The sequence below is a fragment of the Diabrotica virgifera genome, chromosome 2 (assembly GCF_917563875.1).
Source record: "Diabrotica virgifera virgifera chromosome 2, PGI_DIABVI_V3a".
NCBI classification, from domain to species: domain Eukaryota; kingdom Metazoa; phylum Arthropoda; class Insecta; order Coleoptera; family Chrysomelidae; genus Diabrotica; species Diabrotica virgifera.
The window spans coordinates 18,918,862-18,941,442 of record NC_065444.1 but is presented as its reverse complement, the minus strand read 5'-3'; the positions used below and the strand labels follow the sequence as shown (position 1 = coordinate 18,941,442).

Here is a 22,581-nt window from a genome sequence, read left to right as displayed (position 1 = left end):
AGCAATTAAATAACAAACCCATGTTGAGCTGGCCCCCCCACTTGCCAAAATCAAAAAACAAATAGCCCTGATTTATGAGCTATTTATGAGCTCTCATATTCCGCAAACTAAAATTTTTGAGCTCGTTCCACTGAGCAGGAATTTGATACTTTAGTGGGGGGGTGGCTGAGTCAGCCCCCCCCCCACTACTTAAAAATAGGAATATTGAATCGGTTTTTGCGGCAGAATTACGAGCTATTTATGAGCTCTTGAAATTATATAGTTTTGATTTTTGAGCTCATCCCCTTCACCCCCAAACAACCCTTTAATTGATTTAACTTAAGAGAAAAATGCTGAGAAAACTTAAAATATATCGTATTGCGGATATAATTCCTATAGCTTATATACTCTAAGAATAAACTATTAAATCACGTGCATTTCGATTATTGAGCTACAACCCCTTCGCAAGAAAACCACCCTATCTTCCCGGCTTAAGAGAAAGTTGTACTTAAAATGCATTAAACTAATTATTTGGCGACTACGTATCATTGAATAATTTATAAGCTTCCAAATTACGCGCATTTAGATCAGTAAATTGCAATTTATTTTGTATAGTGCAGTCACTGAAGGTAAAAATCAACGATTACCTTCAATTTCGGTGAACCTTCATCGATTTTCACGAAAATTGATCAGTGGTTAGAGGATACGTCAAGAAACAAAGGTGACATGGTACCACCTTGCGCCTTTACCCTGAGGGTGGATACCGCCCCTTCTCGGGGGTGAAAATTATTTTATTAAAAATAACTGCACAAATCAATAAAAGAACAAATTAAAAGCAAAATTTATTATATAAATTTAATAAAATAAGTCAATACTTTTTAAGTTATTAAAGATCAAAGATTTTAATTATTCGTAAAAAAATTCATGTTATGAAGCGGTTTTTCGTAAATCACTGAGAAACTGTAAGTTTTTACAAAAAAGTTAATAGTAGTTTAATTCGTATCATAGGCGTAACCAGGATGATCCTAAGGGGGGGTTACAACTACCTGAAAGGGGGGGTTACAACTACTGGAAGGTCTTTGAGGGCTATGGTGTTAAGCGTATAGAGCTCAAATCACATCCCAATGGAGGGGTTACAACCCCCAAAACCCCCCTGGTTACGCCTATGATTCGTATAGCTTATATTCTAAGAATAAACTCTTAAATCACGCGTATTTCGATTATAGAGCTACAACCCCTTCGTAAGAAAACCATCCCATATTCCCGGCTTAAGAGAGTTGTACTTAAAATAATTTAAATTAATTATTTGGCGACTACATATCGTTTAATAATTTATGAGCTTGCAAAATATACGCATCTCAATTATTGAATTGCCATTTTCTTTCTATAGTGCAGTCAGTGAAGGTAAAAATCAACTATGACCTTCGATTTCGGTAAATCTCCATTCATTTTCACGAATTAACAATAACAACTTGGGGTTTTAACCTGGGGTATATGTCACCCCTTCTCAGGGGTGAAAATTACTTTATTAAAAATAACCCCACAAATCGAGAGAGGAACAAATTGTAAGCAAAATTTGTTATATAATGTGATTAAAATAAATCAATACTTTTTGAGTTATTAAAGATCAAATATTTTAATTTTTGTGAAAGAAAATGCATGCTTTAAAGCGAGAGAGAGAGAGAGAGAGAGAGAGAGAGAAAGAGAGAGAGAGAGAGAGAGAGAGAGAGATATATATATACTTTATTGATACAATGTACCAAAAGGCCATCGACCGAAGTCTTTCAGCCAGGCCTTTAAAGCGATTTTTCATAAATAACTCAAAAACTGTAAGTTTTTACAAAAAAGTGTTCATCACTAAAATTCAAGCTAATAAAAAATATAATAAATTGCTTACTTGAAAAACCCTTTAATGTTAATTTAAAGTAAGTTATTGGTAATTAAATGTATATTGTTTCTGCGATTATTCAAATCTAAGAATTCAAGCTTAAATAATGGGAAAGAGATGGATTTTAGGAAAAAAAAAAACAAAAAAAAAACGTTTAAAAAATGTTTGACCAACTTTTGGTCCTGGCAACATGCAAATTTGTTAAAAGGAGTCCTTTTTGAGTAAGATTGTGCAAAAATAGGAATCGAAATATTTTTCCTAGCGGATGCGCAGTGGCTTTCTGGACTAATACTTAACCATTACATTTTAGAAACATACATAACTATTAAATTTTAGGTTCCTACTTCAGTGTTTGGAGGACTTGGACCGTAATTTGAGAAAGCTCAACTCGAGATTATTCGTAATCCGTGGTCAGCCGGCGGATGCTTTGCCGAAATTATTCAAAGAATGGGGCACGACGGCTCTCACGTTCGAAGAAGACCCCGAACCGTTCGGAAGAGTCAGAGATCACAACATTACGGCGTTATGTAATGAACTTGGAATAACGGTAAATTGAATAGTTTTAAATTAAATATAAATATTATGAATATGATACATTTTACCTACCTAATTAAAAAAGTGTTTTATGATATTGCAGACTAACTGTGTGAATATATTTCGAATTCTTTCATATTAAAATAACGGTCATCATTACCTACTTTGTAAGTAAAGATTAAAGATGTGTTTATTTCCCACAGTAGCCTACGTATTATACAGAGACATTATGAATGATAGAAGATGCTTAAACAAGTCATCAAATCGATACACCAGTTCCAAAGTGTAACAAGCCAAAAATCATTAGTTAAGGTACCTTGTACACTACACTAATAAATAGCTAAATTGAACACTTATTTCAATAATTTTTTTCCTCTGATTGTATTATTTTATTGCATAAATTATTTTAGGCATATACATTGACCGTTGAAGAACATAAAAAATTTGTTTTTTAAATTTATTATCATGATAATAATTTTATAGAGGGCGCCAAAGTTATGTTCTTGAAAATTACATTGTCTCATGGCACAGAGTTATTCTTGAAAACTGCTTCTCTGAAACAAAAAATAAAAATGGGATATTAAAAAGAAAGGTTAATTACACCGTAATCTACCACAATTTTATTAAAAAACGATTTAAAAAAATGGTCGCAGTATGAAAAAAAAATTTTCATGTTTTTTTTTACGACTTTATTATCAAGCCAAAATTTTTTTCTTTACATATTTTTGCAATTTTCTGGTAGATTACGGTGTAATTAACCTTTCTTTTAATATCCCATTTTTATTTTTTGTTTCAGAGAAGCCGTTTTCAAGAATAACTCTGTGCCATGAGACAATGTAATTTTCAAGAACAGAACTTTGGCGCCCTCTATAAAATTATTATCATGATAATAAATAAAAAAAATGATGTTCTTCAACGATCAATGTATATGCCTAAAAATTTTTATAAAATAAAATAATAAAATTAGCGGAAAAAAATTATTGATATAAGCGTTAAATTTAGCTATTTATTAGTGTACTAGTACCTTAAGTACTTATGAGAAGACATCGTAACAACTCGAAATGTTACACTTTGGAACTAAAATAATTACCGTTTTATCACAAAATATATGTGTGACATCTTCACATAACGTTATTATAGAGTTACCCTTTAAAACTCGTAAATATTGGTTATTGAAGCACTTTCCAATACTTAACTCCAAATCACTAAAATTCAGACTTGTTACTCTTTGGAAGTGGTGTATCGAAATGGTTTTGAGTCTCAGTGATAAGGATCATAGTTGGAGGTGCCGCAAAGCTCCAAAAAATTGTTCTCTAATAATTGTTACCTACACTATTGGTCATTTCCACAAATCAGGAGAGAAACTAAACAATCTCCTGAATGTATTTTCTTGAACATAGGATAGACCAGCTTTTTTATGTGTTAGATACTCCGGAACAGAGAACAATTTTAACAGATAGAGTAAAAATTTTACTCTAAGTAAAATTTGAACATTACACCGGAGCAAAGTCACCATTAGAGATGATCTGTGATTGATTTCAATCAGTTTCATAAAGTTTTTTAAAAATCATTGCAAGTGTCTCATTGTGGCCCAAGCATGGGCCACAATGAGAGACCTGGATTTTTTCAACTTTTCTTTAAAAAACTTACTTCTACATCACCATTTATGTCCTTCGTTGAGATTACTTTACCTATGTAATAAACATCTCTCATGTCTTTAGCCTCAAACTTAACAAGGACAAAGTCTTCAACATTTGAGTCTTCATCAACGGGCTTAAATTTTGAAGGATCAACTCTTTCTTGCTGGTCATTATCAGTGTCTGAAAACTTCTCTTCTCTGTTACTAGAAGCAGTAATTTCAAATTCCTCGCTGCTCTCACTTGAAACGTAGTCTGACTTCCTACAAAAATTCTGTCTCATTGTGGCCCAATGTATCTGTCTCATTGTGGCCCAATGCAGTGTTTTACTCTTTTGTTATTATAACCGATTTACATAAAAACTCAAAATGTAAATATCATGAAATTCAACTATATAAACATCTGTTATATGTTAGTTATAAAAAGTAACATAATATCTGCTTAACTGGGTAATATTTTGTGATGAAAGAGAGTGATGAAAATACTTCCTGTGTCGAAAAAGTACGAAAGTCAAATAATCTGTAATAGAGTGATAGCAGCCATTGGTAATCTAGGGGTATGGGTAAAGATGAAATATTTCATAGAACTGCTCATAGAGTACAGAGCACCTGTCAAGCCCCTCTACATTTAAATGTTTTAACTGTCTCATAGTGGCCCATGTCTCTTTGTGGCCCACTCTACCCTACATTTTTACATCATTTCTCTGGAATATAATTGTATACTTACTTCGATATTTTCAGGTAGTACAGCACGTATCGCACACCCTGTACCATCTTCAACATATAATAGACAGAAATGGAGGAAAAGCGCCGTTGACATATAATCAATTTTTGGCGATAATAGCTTCGATGGGTCCACCACCTAAACCAGAACTACCAGTAAATGCTTCTGTTCTAAATGGAGCATACACACCGCTCAATGATGATCACGACGAAAAATATGGAGTCCCAACGCTTGAGGAGCTTGGTTTCGACACTGAGGGTAAGTCAATACATTATTAAGTATACATTTCATTCTACACCTATCATAAATCTTCTCTGTCGTGCGCTATTTGGAGCCAGTTTCTCTCCATTTTTGCTTTGATGTCATGTAGCCATCGTTTTTGTGGTCTTCCTCTAGTACAACTGTGTTCGTGTGGTTTCCAATATACAATGTTTCTCATCTATCTTTCATTGTCTTGCCATGCCACGTGTTCTATCCAGCTCCATTTGATTTGCGCAATTCTTCGACTTCGCATGTCCTCATTGTAACGCATGTATTATGTTCTCCCAGAGAAACTCCTAACATACCTCGTTCGATGGTCCTTTGTGTTTTTCTTAATTTATTGGCTTATGTCATAACTGGTGGAAAACAACTGTTAAATACCCTTTTCCTTAGATTTATTGGTACCTTTTTGTTTTTAAACACAATTGCTGCCCAAGTCATTCGGATTCTTCTAGTTACAGTGAACTCTCCCTTGAACGGACAGTAGGAGGTGTCCGTTGAAGAGAAAAAAAATATGTTAACTTAAAATTTTTTTAATATAAGTGCATGTACCGGGTGTCCCAATAAGAATGGCTCTCGGCCATATCTCAGGAACCGTTTATAGTAGAGCTTTGAAATAAAAAATTTTATAACAAAATTTGCCTCAAGAAAAGCCTGGAAATTATTTTCATAATTGTGGGTCCACCGCTAGAGGGCGTAATTGAATATCAAAAATAAAAAAATCTAAATTTTACAAAATTTTCCTAATGAAGGGGCACTGAAATCCGATTATTGTATTCTTCATCAAATTCTGCGCATATTTGATTTAACAACTTTAACTCTACCTTTGCAAATAAGAGGTGGGGGTGAGTGGGAACCTTGTTATGAAAAAATGGCTGTAAGTCCGGTTCTGCTAAATAAAATTTTGAAAATTGGGTCTTGTTGAAGACAGATCTTTTTCTTCAATGTAAGCATGATAATTTTGAACCATCCTAATAAGTAATAAGCCAGCTGGGAGGCGTTATTTAATTTTTTTCAGAAATCTAGTTTTCTTTGGAAAATATTAAATACAAGTATGCATTTTTAATCATACTTTATACAATTAGATTAAATTAGCAATAGAATAGCGAAAACCGCATGTCGATACCTTTTTTCTATCTCAAGATATCTCGAGAAACGTGTAAATTTTATACATAACTGTTACTATCACCGGTAAACTAAGTTAATGAAAAATAGTGTGCTGTGGAAAAAAACAAAATAACATTTTCCAGATGTCAACGTATAAAAATATAATTAATTAAAACAACAATATAAAGAGAAACAATACTATTAAAATTAAATATAACACAGAACAAAAAGAACTACTTAGTGACGACCTAAATATTCAAATTATTGCCCATCATACACTACTCTAGAATACATTATCCAGAGAATACTAAACGCCATTCAAAGCATATCGAGAGCAGAAATTGAGACTGCTGTTCAATCTACTCTTGAAAGAGTAAATGTTTGCAACGAAAATGATGGGCAAAAATTTGAACGTTTATGTCATCACTAAATAGTTGTTTTTATTTCTTTGTAATAGGGCTTTTCAACGCTTCTCATTTGTTTCGAGCCTCTGTCATATGCCGTATAATCCGTGTATAATATTAATATACGAGATATGAACGAGGCTCGAAACAAATGAGAAGCGTTGAAAATACCAATATACGTTGACATCTGGAAAATGTTTCTTTGTTGTTTCCATAGCACACAGTTTTAATGAATTATTTCGTTTACCAGTGACAGTAACAGTTACGTTTTTAAATTTACACATTTTGTAAGATATCTCGAGATAGAAAAAAGGTATTAACATACGGTTTTCGCTATTCTGTTGCTAATTTTGTCTAATTTTGTAATATGGTATTAAAAATGCATGTTTGTATTTAATATTTTCCAAGGAACACTAGATTTCTCAAAAAAATTAAATAACGCCTTCTAGCTGGCATATTACTCAGTAAGTTGGTTCGAAATCATAACTTTTACATTGATAAAAAAGATCTATCTTCAACAAGACCAAGTTTGCAAAATTTGATTAAGCAGAACCGGACTCACAGCCAGTTTTTCATAACAAGGTTCCCACTCACCCCCACCTCTTATTTCGAAAGGTAGACCTAAACTTGTCAAATCAAATATGCGTAGAATTTTATGAAGAATAATACGATCGGATTTCCAGTGCCCCTTCATTAGGAAAATTTTGTAAAATTTAGATTTTTTAATTTTTGATATTCAATTACGCCCTCTAGCGGTGGTCCCACAATTATGAAAATAATTTCCAGGCTTTTCCTGAGGCAACTTTTGTTATAAAATTTTTTATTTCAAAGCTCTACTATAAACGGTTCCTGAGATATAGCCGAGAGCCATTCTTATTGGGACACCCGGTACATATGTATGTATTTCTTATACATATAAATAGAAATATTAGTTTAGTTTAACATTACATAGCTCAAGATGTGGATGAAACGCAGCATTGTCTCTAGGAACAAAAGAACTTTTCGATTTTCTCTCTACATTTTTCTATCAAATTTATTTAGCCAGCCTGTCATGATTTCCCTTGTCATTTGTTATCCACGACTTCCTATTGCTGTACCATTCGATAGGTAATTGTTCTGAGTGTGAAACCTTGAACCAACGTGGACTTTTATTGTTCCCCGTTACCAGTGGCCTTTCTTTGTCCCCCATCATATTGGTACAAAATATAATTGTGATTCTATCTTTAGAAGCCTTACCTCCAGTGCACCTTTCTCCTTTCAGGGTATAAGTTTTCTTTGATAATGCTGTAAACTCTAAAAAATAATCCCCTCTCATCTGCGTTAAAAATGTCTCGCGGAGAGTATACTTTCTCATTAAAGTGAGCAGTTTTTCCTTCCAGTTAGAAACCACTAATAAATCTACAGGAGCTGTTTCGTCACACACATATTGAAGGAAATATATGGTGTAGCTTACAAAATTTCTCGAGCCATCCACCAGAAGCTTGTACATCAACGCTTAGTTCCCCTGCAAGTTCTAATGCATTATCTTGAATAATTTTACCAGAAACAGGAATATTTTTAGACCGCACTTTACAAAATTATTCGAAAACAATTATTTCTAGGTCTAATGCAGCACCCTAATCGACTTTTTCTTTCAAACTTAAAACTTCCTTTTGTTAGTTTTGGCGGACCCCATATTATTCACGTTCCAAAAACACTCATAAAAATAATTGAATAATCTTAATCAGACATTTCGGTTAAAATTCTTAAATCCTTGTTCCAGTCAAAACAATAATTTAGTTAGTTCCTGGTGTCGCATTTCTTTTATCCACGAACACACAATAAATTTTTATTACGTGAACAGTATCAAATATCACGTTGTAGACATCTTTGTTGATTTTAAAATGTATTATACACATTTATATTGCAAAATATTTGAAAAAAAAAATGTTAATTTTAAGAGAGGTGTCCGTTAAGAGAGAGTTTACTGTATCTCTGCTTTTTTATTTCGTTTATCTTGTGTGATCGTGCCACCTAGGTATATAACTCTTCGTCACTTTCGATCTCACTTCCATTTAAGTCCATCGTCCTTTTTGGAAGATGATTACAAAAGTCTTAAAAATGGTCTTAACTGCTTCGTTTGAGCGAGTCTACCACTTTCTGAAAAATTTCAGAGGGCAGCTTGGACGCGTTTCCACGTCCCGCGTAATTCACATATTTACGTTGTCGCACTGACGAAACGCGGCTGTAAATTTGTCGGACAAGATATCGACAATCTTTATTAATTAAACATATATATTATCGGTTTACAACGTTCTCCGTCTTCCGATACCCGTTCGCCATTCCTCTCTGTCCGCACATTGATCTACTTGCAGACCTCTTTTTCATCCACGGCTTTGTTTATTCCTGCCTGCCAACTTTTCCTCGATCTACCTCTTCTTCTTCTACCTTGCGGTCTCCAGTTTTGTACTTGTTTTGGGATTCTGTCTTCGTGCATTCTTTGTACGTGACCAAACCATCGTAGTTGTATTTCGTTGATTTCGTCATTTATTGTATGTGTGACCTTCATTATTTCTCGTATCCGTTCATTGGTAACATGTTCTCTTCTTGATCTTCCTGCAGCTCTTCTCCAGAAATCCATTTCGGTGACCTCTAACGTTTTTTTTTATTTTTCCTTCATAGGCCATACTTCGCAGCTGTATGTTATAATGCTTTTCACTACGGCGTTATCGATATTTTTCTTGTTTTGTTTGTTTATCTGCTTGTCCCAGAGTACTGAGTTTAGGAGCGTAGTTGCTTTTCTGCCCTAAGTATTTCGTTCTTTAATGGCTCCGTCCAGTGTTCCATCATTCGTGATTTTCATACCCAGGTACGCTTATTTATATTCGTTACATTTACTGATTGTTTCTCCTCCTTCTAGTATCAAATCCTGCTGCGTTCCACTGATATTCATATACTTGGTTTCTCCTATGTTGATCTCTAGTCCCCATGTCCTGTATTCCTCTATTAACTTTCTTGTCATGTAACAAATATCATCATAGTGTTGTGAGATTAGTATTTGGTCGTCTGCGAAACAAATAGTATATAGTGTATGGTCATTTAGTGGGAGTCCCATGCTCTTGCATTTCCGTTTCCAATTTTTAAGAGCTTGTTCCAAATATATTTTAAAAAGTGTTGGAGAGAGGCACCATCCTTGTTTAAGCCCTTTATTTGTCAGAAATCCTTCGGTGAGTTCAGGGACGTAACTAGGCCGTATTTCACCCGGGGCAAGAAATGACTTTGGCGCCCCCCCCCCGGCCAGATGCCTCATGAGTCATACAAAGACTCAACCACCCTAAATACCAATGAACCACAAAAAAGTAATAAATTGCTTTTTTTCACCATTATTTATGAAGTCTTCGTCTAAAAGGAGAAAGGTATGGTAAATAATTGCTCAATGTAAGATATTAAATGAAGGTGAGTCAGAGCTAGTTTCAGGGTTTAATGTTGAATATAGAAGTGGAGGATTTGCAATGATTTTTTTAGCTGAATATGGAAATATTTTATTTATAAGAATAATATGTGTTTTTATATTTTTGGGGGCTAATTTAATAAGATTAATATTTTTTTTTAAGTTAGGATTAATTAGATTTTTGTGGTTGTGAGTTCGTGGGACATTACCTCGTTATCGTTATGATAAATTAATATATTTAGCATGAAAAGGTTATTTACCTATTTCATTAAATTATTTAATATTTTTTTTAGATTAAGTTTATTTTTTTTTATCTCAATAATTTAGTTAATTAATTTTAGTATAAGTTAATAGAAAATTTTATTTCTTTTTTATATTTTCAAAATATATACTTATACAAGTTCATTAACTAATTAAAAATAATCATAAAAATGCCACAAGGAAATAGCTTCAGAACAACATTAAATAATAATTATTTAATTTCTTAAATAGATGATAATTACATTTTTGTACAAAATGAAAGCCCTAAACAAACTTTAAAATGAAACTTTTCGGGCTTTTTTTGCTGCAAATGCTTTAACAATGTCATCAAAAGATATTGCCGAAGCTATTTTGTGCTCTATTGATATGATGGCCAAGTTGGTTAGTCGTTGTTGTCCTGTCAAGTTCCTGATATAGTTTTTTATTATCTTCAGTTTACTAAAACTTCTTTCATTTGATGCGACTGAAACGGGAATTGTAAGAAAAAGTTTCAAAGCTGTGGTTATATTGGGATAGGCATCATGGAGACCGTTTTGGCAAATATAAACCAAAAGGTCGAGTGGAGTAGCCTTTTTCATGTTAGAGCCTAAATCCAATGCATGGTACTTGAAGCTTTCCACTTCTACTTCCAACTCACTCTGATCCAAATCATCCTTGTAGGTAACAGCCAGTTCGTTAGCATGGGTCTTTAACTCCTTTTCAGACATTTGTTCAAATTTAGCCCCATTTAAGAAACCAAATAAAACATTCACATTTTGGATGGCTTCAAATCTTTGTCGCAGTTCAGAAAGAATCCTGTCTATAATTTGTATAGTTAAGAGCTCAAACTTTGTTTCCTCTGATAGTTCGTTTGATTCATCTTCTGCTTTTTCGTCAAACATCCGCTTCTTTTTCCGCTTGCGTACTTCTTTGAAGTGTGGATCTATGTTGATCTTTGCTGAAATATCTTTAGCCTCCTTCACTGCATCAGCTGAACAAATTGACCGTTGAGCTTCAAATTCTGTGATCAATCGACTGATGTGTCTTGCCGATCTATCTACAGTGATGTCCTCCTTTTGAAGAAGCTTGTTGACGATGTCAATGCGGCATAATTGTTTATACCAAAAACAGGAGAGAACAACAAACTCAAACGTACTAACATTTTTTAGGTGATAGTTCGCTTCTGTTTTCGTTTCAGGTGTTGTTAGTGTACTGGATTTTAGTTCATTGAGGGCATCTACAACTTTTTCTAAGTGCTTATACACAACAGTCACAGCTTCCTTCTTCGTCGACCATCTTGTATTACTCTGTAGTTTTAGAGATAGAGGGACATGTTTAGATAAAACCTCCCATCTATTGGTGGAGGAAGCAAAGAAATTGTGCAGACAATTAAGAGTGCCGAAGTAGGTCTGTGCCTCTACTGACAAGCTAGCAGCATTTGCACCAACCAAGTTAAGGGAGTGCGCAACACATGGCACAAATAAGGCCAGAGAGCTTTCTTCTAGGATTCTAGCTTGAACACCCTTATACTTGCCGGCCATGTTTGATCCGTTATCATAACATTGCCCTCTACAGTTTTTTATATCTAAACCATCAGTTTGTATTTTGTCCAATATTTTTTCAGACAGAGCCAAACCACTTTTTTCACTAACTGTTATAAAACCAATGAAACTTTCCACAACTTCCGGACCCTCTTCTGTGATCTTTACATAACGTAGAACTTGAGACATTTGTTCTAAATGGCTAATATCTGGTGTACAGTCAAACATTATTGAATAATATTTTGAAGCTTTTATTTCTGAAAATATGTGCTCTCTGATTTTCCCAGCAATGATATCCAAAAACTCGTTCTGTATCTGAGGAGAAAAGTAGCTCACTTGCCCTTTTTTATGGCAAGTAATATGCTCTCTTAACTGGGGATGATAATGAGACACTAACTCTATAGTATTTAAGAACCTACCACATCTAGGATCCCCAAATTCCAGGCTTTCATTAGAATTAGAACCCCGTAACGGGTACCTTGTTTAGCTAAATTTATGATAACATCAATGATAGCATACAGGACCCCTCTCCAGTGCGCTTCCTCAAGCGCTATCTTGTCTTGTAGCTCTCTATCAATTCCAGTACCTTTATTTAATGATGACTGCAATGATTTCCATGAGCAAAAACACTTTTTGTGAATGAGTGAATTTTCATGCTCAGGAATTCGTTCATTCAATTTTTTCCACTGAGTTAAACCCTGCTCTTTAGCCAAAGCAGAAATATTTTGTTCTGAGTTAGAGCGGGAAAAAATTTTACATGGAATGCAAAATAAGGCATTTTTTGATTTGCTGTATGCTAACCATGTGCGGTGGATCTTCTGGCCACCGGACAAAGTTTTTGTAAACCAGTCTTTGGTTAGTTTTCTACCATCTCTTAAGGTGTTACTTAAATCAGGCTCTACACTTTCTTCCTTTGATAAGCCTGATACTATGAAGCACCTTTCTGTATCCGATAAAGCTGTAGGCCATGTTCCCGGATCTTTAAATTCTATATCAAAATGAGTTGTATGCTCACCTTGCGCTACATCCATTGTCAGAGCTGTAGGAACGTCATCCTCAACAGTCTTAGTGCACGGTTGGATAACACTATCTGCATCATTTTCGCCTTCATCACCTTGTAATGATATTGCTATACATGGGAGATCTTCTAGTTCGTCTACTTCCATCGAACTGGCAGCCTCCACCTCGGTTAAACATTCCTCTTGAACCGCTTCCGGTTGTTCCTTACACATATCACTTGTATTGCAGCTTCCATCATCTGAAAAAAAATTAAAATAAACAACTTAAAATTGAAATATTTAATAATTGTGTTTATTTTTAAACTCGAATATATCAATTGAATAACAAGATGTACCGTAGTTTTTTAATCAATTTAATCAAAATCATATGAAAAAACGGAAGTTTACCGGTACATTTTGTTTTGTTAAGCTTCTTATGCAGACAAGTATCTATTAACTAAAATACAATAGTTTTTATTACAATACCATACAATTTAAATATCTTACTCACCTTTTCCTCTCGAGTAGTTAACATTAAGCCATGACGATAACAGGGCAGAAGATTTCTGAGCTACTTTTTCTCTTTCTTTAGCTCTTGTACGAAATTCAGAGCCGGATGGTTTTTTTGACATGGTTTTAAATATAAAACTATCAATATTTTAAATCACTGTGGCACAACGTGTCACCACGACTGGCAGAACCGGGACATAAAGTACCGGCCCTCAGACTGTCTGGTTAGTGCGCGAGCCGTGTAACCTCACCCGCACTCGCAAATCACAGAGTCAACAACCCTGCATTATGCAGGATCGTATGCAGGCTGCATACGACCGCTCAAGGGCAAGGCTACTTCGCGCCTCGCGTGGCATACGTTTACGTTGCCTTTGTTATTTTTGTAGATCTATTTCATTTCTAATTTATATTATTATTTAGTTTTTTGTTTGTTTTTTACTAAATTTGCAAAGACAAATGTACTCCAATCGGTCATGATATTTTAGAGAACTAGGAAAAAAATTTCACTTTTTTGCCCGTTTGGCGCCCCTCCAATTTTGGCGCCCGGGGCAGCCGCCCCGCCCGCCCCCCCTAGCTACGTCCCTGGGTGAGTTTGTTTCCTTGTTTAATTCTCGTGGTCGGGCTGTTGTAAAATTTTTAAATTATTTTTATGATTTCTATGTTTATATTTGTAGTCTCCATTGACTGTCATAACTTTACCAAAGGCACACTGTCGTATGCCTTTTTCAGATCAGTATATACGAAATGAATCTCTTGGTTAACCGCTGTTTTCTTTTCCATTATTAATTAAATATAAGTACAGTGGAACCCCGATAAGTCGGCCCCCGATAACCCGGACCGATTTTCATCAGATAAACATTTTGATTTTCAATATTTTGTATTTTTCAATTTAATTGTGGCTTATTTCCAATCAAAATAGTTAATTATCAGACAAACCTTTCAACAATAAAAATGTATGTAATATAATATTTGAGAGATAATGTGTATGTGTTTAATTTGAACTATACGATATTAAAAATGACTCATAGCACACGTCGCAGAAACAACAGCCTCCTGTCTGTAGTATCTATTCCTTTTTATTTCAAACTGTCAGCATTGTTTAGGAAAGACTATTTAAAAAATTCTTTTATAAACAATGGTCTTTAGTATTGTGTGTCTTGTATTGTTCGCATCCATTTGCTTACGTTTGGGTTTGGTGTTTTTTTAGTAATTTTAATGAGCAGGTACTGTGCATATTTATAAATATATTTCATGTTATTTCAATTCTAACGGAGTTTATCTGTAAGTATACCGTATTTTATTAATTTTTACCATATTCTCCGGCTATCTCGGATTTTCGATAACCCGGATCGGTCGCGGTTCCGATTAATCCGAGTTATCGAGGTTCCACTGTACTTTAAATTGAAAATTAGGAGTTTTGTAATAAAACAGAATCGTGGACTCTGACACCCGCAAGATGTCATTCTAGCGCGGTAGTTTTGTTATTACAAAATTCTTAATTTTCAATTTAAAGTAGGTAATTATATTTAATTGTAATTGTAATATGCACATGGCTCAGGATAGAGAAAGATGGAGGAGCGAAGGAGAGGCCTATGTCCAATATTGGATGTCGCAAGGCTAATAGATAGATAGATAGACTTAAATTTAATTAACAAAAACGACAATGTAAATATGTTAATGACGTGGGACGCAGAAACGCGTCCAACCTGCACTCTAAAATTTTTCAGAAAGCGGTAGACTCGCTCAAACGAAGCAGTTAAGACCATTTTTAAGACTTTTGTAATCATCTTCCAAAAATGACGATGTACTGTGGACTATTTTGTTTTATTTCAATTCATTTTTAACCGATTCTCGCAGACTCTTATTTAAGCCCCTTTAGCATGTAGAGTAGTTCCTCTGTATTGTTGCTTATGAGTAATATATCATCGGAAGATGACTTAAAAGCTGCCATCGATTTTAATTCCGCGTTATTCCCAATTTAACTTCTTGACCACATTATCTAATGCACGAGTAAATAATTTTAGAGAGATAGTATCTCCCTGTGTAACTCTTCTTTACGTGCTTATTTTACTTGTTGTTAGACCTTTTGCAACATTTATTTGCATATTTGCATTGCCGTATACCGTACAAGAATAAAAAACCGCTAAACGCCTTAAAAATGAGTGGCGCATACAATATTCCAGCTACAAAAGATCTGATATGAATATTACGTTGCACGAAAATGTATTTTCATTTTGATGCAAAACAAAATTCTAGTTTTATTTTAAAAGATTTTTCCATATTTGCTAAATTTGAAGTAAACGCGCCACAAAAGAGTAACTTTGATACAGTTTGAATTTTGAAACTCTTTTGTGGCGCGTTTACTTCAAATTTAGCAAATATTATGAAAAAATCTTTTAAAATAAAACTAGAATTTTGTTTTGCATCAAAATGAAAATACATTTTCGCGCCACGTAATATTCATACCAGATCTTTTGTAGCTGGAATATTGTATGCGCCACTCATTTTATTATTTAAGTTATTTATTAAGTTATTTATAAATTAAATGTTGAGATTTCTGAGCTGTTGAGATAAAAATAAAGAGTTGAGATTTCTGAGCTTCACCGATGAGGCATAAGGATGCTGAAATAGCTATATGGAGATGGTGGTCCAACTCTGAATCAAATATAAACAAAACCTGCCTTGATCTTTTTTATCTTTATAAATGTATGAAGTTGAATGCAATGTTTCTCTATTACTCGTTAAGCTTTATAAATAAATGGTCACCTTTGTTGCATTATCTCCCAAATGATCTAGTTTCCATCGAATGTACACTAGATTTTTTTAAGTATTCGAAATAGATTGAAAAAAAAAATATTGAGATGACCGGTAAATGAAGTCGGATTGCCTATTGCCAGATCAAATTTAGCGTCGTAATCACTACAACTAAATAAACGATTTCGAGAATAATCGTTAATTGGATTATACCTACTTTTGTAGCTTAATATCTTCTAAAAGGTTTAACCGATTTTGATCAGTAAACATGAGTTTGAACCGTATTTACCCGTTGTATCTGGTGGATCTAAGGTCAAGTATGATAACTGAGGCTATTACAGGAATTATTGAGCTTGAGAAACCGTTTTTCCCGTAGGAAATAGATTTGATCATACTTATGAAGCCTATAATTTAAAAATTCGAATTTTCCCGGATATGACGTATACACCCAAATTTTCCAAATTCGGCTAGAGTTCTTCTACAAACGCTCTGTTATTGGTGCAATTCGTAGGTTGAAATTTTGAGTAATTGTCGAAAAACCAAAATTTTCAAAGTATACTTTTTCAGTTTTTCGGCTATACTGAGCCGTGTGTATGTCTGATCCTGACGGCCTAAACACCATTTGAAAGCTAGACACTATTAATTTGGTTTATTTGCGGTTCTCCTGTCGCTTCTTGATCCGAAGATATATACCCCCAAAAATATGCCGTTTTGTACCTACCAAGTCCTCTAGCTGGCTTATGAGTGGTCAAAAGTCACAAACTACACCGGTTCTGAATCGGCCCTGACCCCCTCTTCAAACACAGAAAAAAAATTCAAATCGGTTTAACTTTTAAACACACATACATACATACATACATATCCACAAACATTTTCCCTTTTTTAAATAAAAATTGAGTCATACTTCTGAGTTCGGTAACTTTTGAATGGTATAACTGATTTTTAAAATTAGACATGCGTTGGAAAGGTAATGATCAGTACTATTAGAAGCCGCAAAGGTCGGACTTAAATTTTTGAAGTTTTTGGAAGTTTTCGGGACGAGAACGAAAAACAGGCCCTAAATAGAAAGGGCCGTAAAATTCACACCCTTGGACCAAAATGGATGGTTGACATATGAATAGGTGAGTCTTTTCCTGAACTTTAAGATGCGACTTGGCTCATCTTTCAAATCAGTCAGATTTATAAAATCGAAAATTTCGTGTATATATAGTGTCGCGTGTAGGGGGGTGTCGGTGTGCGCCACTGGCGAGAACTGCCGTTCTCTGGTAATACCTATGTGTAATAGAAGTATTCTATATCTGGAACCAATCCTTGCGTAATTCATTCCTTCTACTCGTAATATGATACGATATTAGGAAGGAATATTTTGCGCAAATTTAAAAAATAGGTTTAGTGTTTTGTTTATAAAATGGTGCTATATCCTAAGTACATAACGTTTACTGTACTGTAATATATACATATGTTTTAGGACTCAATCCTCCAGTTTGGCAGGGTGGAGAAAGCGAATCCTTATCGCGCCTAGAACGCCACTTAGAAAGGAAAGCCTGGGTAGCATCATTTGGCCGCCCTAAGATGACTCCCCAATCACTACTTCCCTCGCAAACTGGACTATCTCCTTACCTAAGATTCGGCTGTTTGTCCACAAGGCTTTTTTACTACCAGTTAACAGACCTGTATAAAAAGATCAAAAAAGCGTTTCCTCCGTTATCGCTGCACGGACAACTGCTGTGGAGGGAGTTCTTTTACTGCGCTGCTACCAAGAATTCGAATTTTGATAAAATGTTCGGTAATCCCATTTGTGTACAAATTCCGTGGGACAAAAATGCAGCGGCTTTGGCAAAATGGGCAAACGTAAGTATTTACATTATTATTAGTTTCTTTATTTACTTCACTTACATACTGACCCAACGTTAAACGGATTACTTCTAACCTATTTCTACATAATTGTTCGTTTCTCTTCACTTTTCTGACGTCTTGTCTGTTTGGTTTCTTTTTATCTCATATTACTTGAAATTGTCCATGATTCCCTTTATTTTCTTCTTGGGGTGTATATTCATGACAAATGTGGGCGATTGTCATGGCAGTCTTAGTTAAGCAATTGTGGGCGATTGTCATAGGCAAGCTACATAGATGTTATGTTGAACCAGCCTCTGAGGTTCTTTTACCTGGATGTTCTTCTATCTGGAGCTTGCTTTCACAATATTTTTCTTTGTAGGATGGCTGCTTCGAATGATACATCAGATTCGCACAATACGTCCGAAGTACCGTAACTTTAGAGATTTGATGGTATTCAGTACCTCTCGGTTATTTTTCATCCTTCCAAAGACCTCATCTGTGACTCGATCAGTACACTCAAATGCTTTCAATCTTTTTATGCACATCTTCGTTGAAACTCCACGATTCAACACCATAAAAAAGGACAGGAAAGACGTAACATTGCAGCATTCTTACTTTTATACCAATAGAGAGGTTGTGACTTGTGAAGAAAGCTCTCATCCAGTTTTTGACCTAGCTTTTCCTATGCACGTCCATAGGTTACTTTTTAGTAACAGTTCTGAATTCTGTTCTGCTATGATATTCTCACAGAAGTTCACAATGCTGAGTTTATACAGTGAGCACGTAAAGGTTGGAATAAATTCATTTTCTCGAGAATGGACGATTCTGGAAAAAAATCCCAAAACAGGTCAATTTTTATTATTAAATTGCGACTTTTTGGCATATGTATCATACTAGTGACGTCACCCATCTGGGCGTAATGACGTCATCTTAAAAATTTTTAAATGAGAATAGGGGTCGTGTGATAGCTCATTTGAAAGGTAATTTAATTCTCTATTCAGTAATATAAACATTAACATATTTATTTATACAGAGTATCCAAAAAAAAATTTTTTTGAATTAAATTTATTGACAAAAAGAAGAATGTGTGTAATTTATTTAACTCACAATACATTTTACTGCTATCAGAAAACGGGAAATAATGTTTATTTGACAAATAAATATTGTTTTTTGCTTAAATTCTATATCAAAGCCGCCACCCACCTTCCTCTGGACAATTTGAACATTTAGTTTAAGCGAAAAGCCATGAATATTTTTCAAATAAACATTTTTTTCTGTTTTATGAGAGCAGTAAAATGTATTTTGGATTAAATAAATTACATGCATTCTTCTTTTATGTCAATAAATTAAATTAAAAAAATGTTTTCTTGGACACCCTGTATAAATAATTATGTAAATGTTTACATTACTGAATAGAGAATTAAATTACCTTTCAAATGAGCTACCACACGACCCCTATTCCCATTTAAAAAAATCATCAATGACGTCATCACGCCCAGATGGATGACGTCACTAGTATGATATGTATGCCAAAAAGTCGTAATTTAAAAACAAAAATTGACCTGTTTCGGGATTTGTTTCCAAAATTGTTCATTCTCGAGAAAATGAATTTATTCCAACCTTTACGTGCTCACTGTATGTTAGACATGGTACCTTAGAGAAAAAGGCGTGGACAATTTGATATTATTTTTTTCGTGTATATCACTTAAGGTTAAATATGCCACTAGCTTAATCAAACTGTATTTAGGGCACACTGTTTATCATATAATTTGTTTTTTTAGGGGCAGACAGGATTTCCATGGATAGATGCTATAATGACGCAGTTGCGCCAAGAAGGGTGGATTCACCATATTGCAAGACATGCAGCCGCTTGTTTCTTAACGAGAGGAGATCTTTGGATATCCTGGGAAGAAGGAATGAAGGTAAGTTTAAAATGCACCCTTGTAACAGTTTTGGAGTACCGTTTGCAGCATTTAATTATTTCTTATTTTATTTTTGACATAATATATCTTACACAATTATCAGTACCTAAGTTACCACAATCCATTCTGCCATCCGCGCTTTCATGGAACTCCTTATACAGGCTCTTAATAAGTAATTTACTATTTTAATTAATTTTAATTAATAAACAAAAAATGTTCGATGTGAATGAGGTTTTATTATTATTTTTAATTAATTACACATGATGTTTAAAGTAATAAAGTTTAGTTAGAAGTAGCAAAATAAAGTTTGTAGGGCAACAGTTACAATCTTAAATTTGTTTATCTTATAATGCAAGCAAGCAAGCATAGTGATTTAACCCAGCCTGAGAGACTTGCTCACCCCTAGAGAATGACATTCGGGTGATACAATTCATCGGGGCGAGGAGGATTAACTCCCGTAAGCAGGAATCACTCCACCCCGCTTCAATGCTCTAGACCATCCACTTACCCCCCGATAGCACTCTGATGCGCTATAGAGGCTCTCAATCAGCAAAGTGCTTATCATATGGGAGTCTTGGGTACACGGACTCCCATATGAAATCCTACCCCGATCAATGCAGGCCAGCGTGAGGCGCTCTATTCCCGCTATCTCTAGTGACTTATCTTCGATCTGTTTTGCTTGCTCGGGCGCCGAGTCCCCGCTCTGGGCTATGTCCAGTTCGGCGACTCGGCGCTCGAGGATGTGGGCCTCTCATGCCCGTTTTTTGGGTTTTGTTACTAATATTTTTTTGTGGCTTTCGCCTATTGTTAATATTTTATTGATTTGTTTAGTGGCTGAAGCCGTTTTGAAGTTTTTTTGTATATTTTTTTTGAGGGATGTCTGAAAATTATAAAAATCAACATTAATAAATATAATGAGATGCCAAAGGTGAGCAAGTTGTCTTCTTTTGATAGAGCTACGATTATCTAGCCTTTATTATATATTTACTAATATTTGTTGTTTGGGTCTCCTATGTTTCCATCTATGGTACACATCATACCTTAATATCTCTTGCAAGATCCGGTTTGGGTGGTCTTCTAGCTCAGCAAATTTTGTTCTGGCTTTTTCCTCCATAATATCCAGTACTCTTATTTGTTTTAGGTCTCTAAATAAGAACCGTTCGGCGACGTATCTGGGCACGTTTGCAGCTTCTCTGAGGCAGTTGTTGTGTGCCGCTTGTATCTTATTTTTGTTACTTTGACTTATGTGACCCCATGCAAGAGATGCGTATGTAATTATTGGCAGTATAATGCTATTTATCAGTCTTAATTTTGTTTTCATAGCTAATTTGCTTCTTCTTCCTGTGAGTCCTCTTATTGCCGATCTGGCCGCTACTGTTTTCTGGACTGTTGCGTTGACATGTGATGTGAATGTAAGACCTTGGTCCATTGTGACTCCTAAATATTTAACTTCGTTTTGCCATTCGATGGGTCTGTCTTGCAATGTTAGCTGTTCTTCTGGGTTATCTCTTCTCTTTTTGAAGATAACCGCTTGGGTCTTATCTGGATTTATTGCTATTTTCCATTGGATACTCCATTCTTCTATTGTATCCAATGCCGTCTGTAGATTTCTTACAGCTATATCTAGGTTCATGTGTTTTGCAGCCATTGCAGTGTCGTCTGCATAAAGGCTGATCAATGTTCCGGGTGTTCTTGGAACATCTGTATATATGCTATACAGAAGGGGTGATAAAACTGCCTCCTGTGGTACTCCAGCTTCCGGCATTCCGTGTTCTGATAGAACTGGTCCTATCCGGACCCTGAACTTCCGGTCGCTTAGGTACGAGGAGATGAGTTTCGTCATGGCCCCGCTGTATCCATAATCTCTCATTTTGTATGTCAGTCCTTCATGCCACACTCTATCAAAGGCTTTGCTTACATCCAGAAAGGCTGCTCCCGTATATTGTTGGTCATTGAATCCAGCTACTATATATTCGGTAAGTCTTAATATTTGAAGTTCGCTGGAATGTTGAGCTCTGAATCCAAACTGTGATTCTGGGATTATGCCTAGCCTGTCTGTCTCTGATTGGAGCCTGGTTTGGATGACCCGCTCCACTATCTTACTGACTGCTGGAAGTAAGCTAATCGGCCTGTAATTTTGAGGAAATATGTGGTTCTTTCCTGGCTTGGGTATCATAATTACATGGGCTTCCTTCCATCGATTTGGGAAGAGCCTGTATCTTAGTATTGCGTTTGTTATATTTGTCAAATACACAACTGCTTTCGAGGGAAGATACTTCAGAGCTCTGTTAGTGATTTTGTCTGGACCAGGTGCTTTCTTTGGTGAACTTTTTCGAATCAGTTCACTTATTTCTCTTGGTGATGTGGGATTTATTATTTCTTCTTGTTCTTCGGGCGTTTCTAGTTCTGTTTCTTCGACTTCTTCGATAAAGTCTATATCTTCGTCTTGGTGATAATTCAGTGTACACTCTCTTTCAAGTGTCCTTCTCATCACCTCGGCTTTATCTTCTTCTGTGTAGATGATCCCATTTTCTCCATGTAGTGGGGGAATGGGTTTTCTATCGTTTCTTAAAGTTCTTTGGAGCCTCCATATTTCTTGCATATTTTGGCTCCTTTCCTGCATTTCTTTTATGTAGTTTTCCCACTTTTGGCTTCTATGGTCTATTAGTGCCTGTTTGACTTGTCGATTCAGTCGATTTGCCCTATTTTTATCTTCCTGGTTTCTTGTTCTTCTGGCTCTCTTTTTTGCTCTGTTCTTTTCCCTTATCATTTCTTTTATTTCCTGATTTATGTCTCTAAATCTTCCCATATGAATTT

At 35.1% G+C, this 22,581-nt stretch overlaps 1 protein-coding gene across 1 annotated transcript in view; it reads left to right on the top strand.

Annotated features, from left to right (window-relative positions):
* LOC114325793 (cryptochrome-1-like) overlaps nucleotides 1–22,581 on the top strand; it is a 45,654-nt gene that overhangs the window by 11,456 nt on the left and 11,617 nt on the right. The window contains exons 3-6 of the mRNA XM_028273920.2: nucleotides 2,204–2,414; nucleotides 4,779–5,019; nucleotides 17,475–17,857; nucleotides 19,624–19,764. Coding sequence (XP_028129721.2) covers nucleotides 2,204–2,414; nucleotides 4,779–5,019; nucleotides 17,475–17,857; nucleotides 19,624–19,764 — 976 coding nt within the window. The remainder of the gene's footprint in view (nucleotides 1–2,203; nucleotides 2,415–4,778; nucleotides 5,020–17,474; nucleotides 17,858–19,623; nucleotides 19,765–22,581) is intronic.